We start from the raw sequence: 6560 nt of genomic DNA on the forward strand, positions 1-6560 counted from the left end.
ACATATTATTAATTAATAAATATCAATTCTTTATAAGTGATTTAATTGAATAAATGTAATTTTACCATTAAAAATGAATAGAACTTACTTAAACCCATAAATAGTAGTACTAATTTATTGGAACACGGTACGCCATAATTTGTTAGTTTTAAATAAAACAGAAATGGATTAAAGGATATATTTAGTCCCTTTATTGACCATCTTCACTAACAAATTTAGCACCCCAGTTTTTATGTGCATCCAATTATGCGCCACCGATTGAATCTGTGTCTATTTTTAAAAAAATATTTAATTGATACCCAAATTTTTAGTAACTTCAGATACATACATTTTCTCTTCTTCTTCAATGTTGCTTCTTCTTGTTTGTGTTTAGGATTTCTTCTTCTTCTTCTTAGTTGCAAAATTGATTTGTTAAATTTATTATTATTTTAACAATTTGATGATTGTGATTCGTTCTTTATAATATTTGAAAGTTATGTTTTAAATTTGAGCTCATTTGGAATAAATTTGGGTGGTAAATCATGTGTTGGATTGTTGAAATTCTAACAACAAGTTTATGTTTCAGAACTTCGAATTTTGAATATGAAGTTGTATTGAAAAATTGAACTACTTAAAATTTCAGATTTTGAATATGAAGTTGTACTGAAAAATTAAACTACTTAAAATTCGAATTTCTGAAGTTGCAATTAAAAGATAACAAAGCTTGAATCTGAAGTTGTCTGAAGTTATACTGAAAAATTGAACTACTTAAGATTCGAATTTCTGAAGTTGCAACTGAAAGATAGAAGAATTTCAGATTCGAAATCTGAAGTTGCTTTGAAGAGCTTGAACTACTTAAGATTTAAATTTCTGAAGTTGCTGTTGAAAGATAGGAGAACTTCAAATTTGATTTGATTTCTGAAGTTGCATCGAAGTTACATTGAAGTTGCAATTGAAAGATAGGAGAACTTCAAAAACTCCCTTTGAAACTGAAATCCCTGTAAGAAGGTGTATATGCATCGAGAAAAGAACATGCTTGCAAAATAAGCTGCCCTCCGCTGGATAACAATGCTTTCATTTCCTACTACTTTATTTTATACTCTATCCAGAAGATGAGATTTGTTTTTAAGATTTAAATAGAGATAGTAAACTTCATATCTGAGCGGGTGAACTTTGCAAAGTTTTGTAGGGTAAAAGTTCAATGGTTGCCCAAAAATGGATATTATGCAAATGCCCCAATTTAACAAGCTCCACATCAGATTTATGATCTCTCATTTTCTTGTTTCATCGGGGCCTAATATTAGTAATGAAAAAGAAAGAATATGGAGAGTGCATGCATTTCCTTTCTTTTCTTTTGCCATCTTCAATAGCAAAAAAATAATTGAAAGAATATGGAGAGTGCATGCGTTTCCTTTCTTTTCTTTTACCATCTTCGATATCAAAAAAATAATTAGATCCGCAAGTAACGACAATCAAACTTGTATTATTTCGTAAATACATATCTATATACACCATTTTACATCTCCTGGTATCTAGTTTAACCACAAAAAGTTCAATTCTCAAATGTAACATGAAATCTCTTGCATCTTCTACTCTCTTTCTTGCAAGAAGAAGATTTAATCTTTGTCAACTCTATACCTTCTCCTATAGGCATAGTGACACACTCGATCCCTTTCTTGCCTTTCAAGATTTCACCAAAACAAACCTTTCTTGTACTTCCAAAAACATCATTATTTCTCGTTACAACCACACACCCTTTTGGATTCACTTCAAGATTATTCTTCCATACCTTTAAATGGTCTCCAAATTTACAATCAATCACTAAAAAGTCAACTTTCTTGAACTTTTTGATGACTTCATTAGGGTTCTTCCCAACTACAAACTCAATCACATTTTTGAGTTCTTCATGATGTGGTTTTAACTCAAAGTTGTTACTTTTTATGATCATGTCTTCGCGGTGGTGGGGGAGAACGCAGACTAGCCGGCCGCCGGTTAGCTTCGCCGCCACGGCAAGGGCGATTGTGAAGGGACTTAGGCCTTCTGTGCTGATTTCTAAAATTACTTTTGATCGATTTCCGGCTGCTAAAGCTGATATGAACTCCACACATTCTGGTTCTATGCGCTCTGTGGCTTTAATATTGGTGCAGTCTTGACGATGAAGGGTTTTAGACTGAAAAACAAGGTCAAGACAATAATAGAATTATCATGAGTGAACGCTCGCCAAATGAGAGAAAAGTTTTAAGACAGCCAAAAAAATAAAAATAAAATAGAATTTTACTTATGTACATCAGTATAGATACATATCAATATATTTTAACATATTGAGCATACCACCTACTTTATTTTTCAATTTACTGATTTCAATTTAATGGATACTTAGCACATCTAATTATCTTTCAGATAATCGATCTGCTAGATTGTGTAATAGATCTTTGTGTATAGGCTCTTTTACAACGTTATGTTATATATCTACAACAAGCATTTAACTATAAGCAGCAACAACAACAACAACCCAGTATAATCCCATTAGTGGGATCTGAGAGGGTAGTGTGTACGCAGACCTTACCCCTACCTTAGGATAGAGATGCTGTTTCCGATAGACCCTCGGCTCCCTCCCTCCAAGAACTCCCCACCTTACTCTTGGGATGACTCGAACTCACAACCTCTTGGTTGGAAGTGGAATCATTTAATTATAAGCCAGAAATGCAATTACTTATAGAGTTTTAATGCATAGTTATGCGCGTGTAGTTATTTGTATTAGGTGATCGGCATAGTGAGTAAAAGGTTCTTTTACAACGTTATATTAAATTTATCCACAAGTAATTAACTCTTCATAACAAGCTTGCCTGATATATGACAATTACGAACAAAATAGAGCAATAACCTTATCTCTATACGCAACCTAAATCAAATAACTTAAAAAAAGGAAATCACGACGGGCAAGATTGGATAACATACCAATTGAAGCGTATCCAAGTAAGCTTCCATGGCTTGTTGAGGAGACCACTCCATTACGTGAAGAAAAACCAGCTTAGGCAGCTCTCGATCGAGGAGTGAGATTAGTGGCACAACGAATTAAAGTCAATCTATTTATAGGTTAAGGGGGAAAATGGAGTTCTTGTGAAGTCACAACACTTGGAACCTTTTGAGATTCGTGGCATCACTGTGACAATTATGTGCATGTGACTTTGCTTCCAAACAAGAAGAGAATTTAAGAATGAGGGGTTTCTCTTTTGGGTGAGAAGGGACACTTGGCAATCTCAAAATATGCATGGCAAGACATGGGAAATTAGAATGGGGGTTTCATCCATTGTGGAGTTCGAGGTTTTTGTCTATATTCAATTAAAGACTAAGATCCAAAGAAGCTCTGTCCTTTTGTGGAGGCTTTTTGGTTTGCCAGTTTTTGTTTTCAAGTTATTCGTTATGTAGGCATCACGTTGGGTTAATTTGCATACATTGCACCTCGTCGATGAATGTTGTGCTTCCTTTTTCTTTTTCAATCTATATATATACCTCTCTTTTACCATTAGTTTATGAGTTGCTCAAGTTAGCTAAGAGGTATAGTCATATTGCAAATAGAAACAACCAGAATCAAGAAAAGGAATATAGGTGTCTCTATATTGGATGGGGCACGTGGTTATAAACTCATGAAGTACGAAATCAGATGCACTAAAACATACTTACTACGTAATATTTAGGAATAAGTTTAGTAAACTAGGTAAGAGAAGATTGCATTAATCAAATGAGGCTTAATTGATGAGGACAGAGTAATATTTCAAAAACAAATTAAAATGGGAAATGACTCTTACTCATTTTGCAAAGAAACACGAAACGGGAGTTTATTTGGAAAAAAAAACATGCACATTTAATATTTACACTAAACTAAATTTATAAATTAAAGTGTTAATATATACACTAACTATAATAAAGTATAATGTGGTACAATCATATAAAATTGAATAGGCTTCATAAGCAAGGTCAAAATAGATGATTGTACTATATTATATTTTTATTACAACTAGTTTTATGACACGTGTGTTGCACGTGTATGCTAAGTAAAGTTACTCGGCTTGTTATTTTGTATGATGTATCTAACATCCTCAAATATTTCTTTCTCTCTATATATATACTTGTATGTAAACACATGTAAAGCTACTCGGCTTATATTTGAATGTAAACAACACATACAAATAAAAGTACAAATAAAATGCAGTCCAATATACTAAAGCTATTTTTAGTGAAATTTGATCAACGCACGACCGTCAATTAATCATACTTCATTGTAGAATCATTAAACTTGAAGGGTGTGTTTGTTTCCTAGAAAATTATTTTTCATGGAAAATGTTTCCTAGAAAATGAGTGGTTTTATCACTTATTTTTTCATGTTTGGTTGGTGAGTGAAAATTTTTTTCCGAAAAATATTTTCTAGTTTGTTTAGAGTGTAGAAAATATTTTTTATGCTACTTTCCTTACCCCCTTCCCCCAAATCCCCATGTTTTCTGTGCTCCCCTCCCCTCTCGCTCCCCCCACCCCCCCCAAAAAAAAAAAAAACTCTAAACACCCAATGTTTTCAAGACTCTATTTTCTTCAAGAAGTTAATTATTCTTTTAAAAATTTACACAAACCCAAAAGAGACTAATGTGTTGCTTTACCTTTTCACTCAAAAATAATGTTAAAATTTGTGATACTTAACTAAAAAGAAAATACTCTTTTTTTGGTTGAAAAATAAAGTACTCTTTCTACAACATGAAAAAAGTATTCATTTTGTTAAAATGAAAGAAAATACTTTTTCTCCGTCATCAAAAGAAAATACTCATTTTGTTGAAATAAAAAAAAAAATACTTTTTACTACATTATTTTGTTAAAATGAAAGAAAATACTTTTTCTACAGCATGAAAAGAAAGTATTTTTTTTTTGAAATGAAACAAAATACTTTTTTTATATCATGAAAAAAAATACTCATTTTGTTGAAATGAAAAAAGAAAGTACTCTATCTACAACATGAAAAGAAAGTATTCTTAATAATATTTCTATTTAGGGTGGGGTAGGGCAAGGTTGGGGGAGGATGGATGGGTGTGGTAGGGTAGGGATGGGGTGGGTGTGGTGGGGGTGGGTGGGGTAGGGATGGGGTGGGATAGGTGTAGGGTTGGTAGCAGAGGCGAATGCAATGTGTAACGATCCGATCGGTCGTTTCGAGCATTTGCACTTCGCTCGGTAGTTTGAGGGCATGAGTAGCTCTGTATGATGTATTATGACTTGTGTGAATCGTCGGTTTTGGTTTTCAGGTTATTCAGAATCGATTTGGAAGAATGAATTTCATGATTGAAGCTTTAATTTGGAAGAGGTGATTAAGTTTGACATTTGTAAATTTGACCCCGGAACGGAGTTTTGATGGTTTCGTTAGGTCCGGATGGTGATTTTGGACTCGAGCGTATGCCCGAATTTATATTTGGATATTTCTAGAAGGATTCTGCACTAATTGGCGAAAGTGAGAAATTTGAAGGTTTGAAAAGTTCACAAATTTGACCGGGAGTTGACTTTTATGGTATCGGACTCGAATTGTGGTTCCGGGAATTGGAATAGATTCGTTATGTCATTTGGGACTTGTGTGCAAAATTTGGGTTCATTCCGAGTTGATTCGATATGTTTCGGCGCAAGTTTTGGAAGTTAAAAGTTCTTTAAGTTTGAATTGATGTGTGATTCGTCATTTCGATGCTGTTATGCGTGATTTGAGGTCTCGGCTAGGTTCGTATTAGGTTATGGGACTTGTTGGTATATTCGGATGAGGTTCTGACCTTTTCATCGCATGTTACATTTGGCTAAGGCTGCTAGTTCTTGTGTGGCCTCATCTGCGGACAATTGGTCGCAAAAGCGACTTCACAGATACGGGGTCTTCTTCACAAAAGAGAAAAGGGATAGATGAGCGTGAGGGTCGCAAGTGCGGGTGCATGAGCGCATCTGCGCGACCGCAAATGCGATTCAGTGTGCGCAGAAGCGGGTAGAAGATTGCAGAAGTGATGGCTGCTAGTTCAGGGATTCTTCGCAAAAGCGAAACATTTACAGCAGAAGCAGAGGTCGCAGATGCGACGAGTTGATCGCAAATGCGATGAAGCTGGGCACACTATATTGCGAGACTTGGTTGTTTTCTTTTCACATTTTTGGAATTTTGGAGCTCGGTTTGGGCGAACTTGGAGAGGAATTTGACCGTGTGGATTGGGGTAAGTGTTCTCTACTCATTTTTGATTATATTTCATGAATCTATTCTCGTTTTTGGTATATGGATTATCAATTTTAAAGAGAAATTGGGGGTTTTAGCCTAAAGTTTCATAGAGTGAATTTTTAAGTTTTGAACATCGATTCGGAGTCAGAATTGGGTGAAACTAGTATGGTTGGACTCATAATTGAATGCGTTGTCAGATTTTATAAGTTTTGTAGAGTTTCGAGGTGCGGGCTCGGGTTTGACTTTTGAGTTAATTTTGGGCTTTTGATTAAAGATTTGACCTTTATCAATTGGGTTTAATTTCTTTGGCATTAATTGATGTATTTGAGTTGCTTTTGGCTAGTTTCGAGATGTTCGGAGG

At 34.5% G+C, this 6560-nt stretch overlaps 1 protein-coding gene across 1 annotated transcript; it reads right to left on the reverse strand.

Moving 5' to 3' along the window:
- Positions 1-1442: 1442 nt before the first annotated feature.
- Positions 1443-3158, reverse strand: LOC107810422 (uncharacterized). Its single transcript, XM_016635201.1, has 2 exons — positions 2938-3158; positions 1443-2149 (listed from the first exon to the last, which is right to left on the reverse strand). The coding sequence occupies exons 1-2, from the start codon at positions 2989-2991 to the stop codon at positions 1532-1534; spliced, it is 672 nt and encodes a 223-aa protein (XP_016490687.1). The 5' UTR covers positions 2992-3158; the 3' UTR covers positions 1443-1531.
- Positions 3159-6560: the final 3402 nt, after the last annotated feature.

Source organism: Nicotiana tabacum, chromosome 4 (assembly GCF_000715075.1).
Source record: "Nicotiana tabacum cultivar K326 chromosome 4, ASM71507v2, whole genome shotgun sequence".
Classification (NCBI taxonomy): domain Eukaryota; kingdom Viridiplantae; phylum Streptophyta; class Magnoliopsida; order Solanales; family Solanaceae; genus Nicotiana; species Nicotiana tabacum.

Bases quoted from the DNA above. Each gene is read 5' to 3' on its own strand.
- LOC107810422 (XM_016635201.1), bottom strand. From the start codon at position 2,991: ATGGAGTGGTCTCCTCAACAAGCCATGGAAGCTTACTTGGATACGCTT. The intron at 2,150-2,937 runs GTATGTTATCCA...CTTGTTTTTCAG, and splicing joins ACTTGGATACGCTTCAATTG to TCTAAAACCCTTCATCGTCA.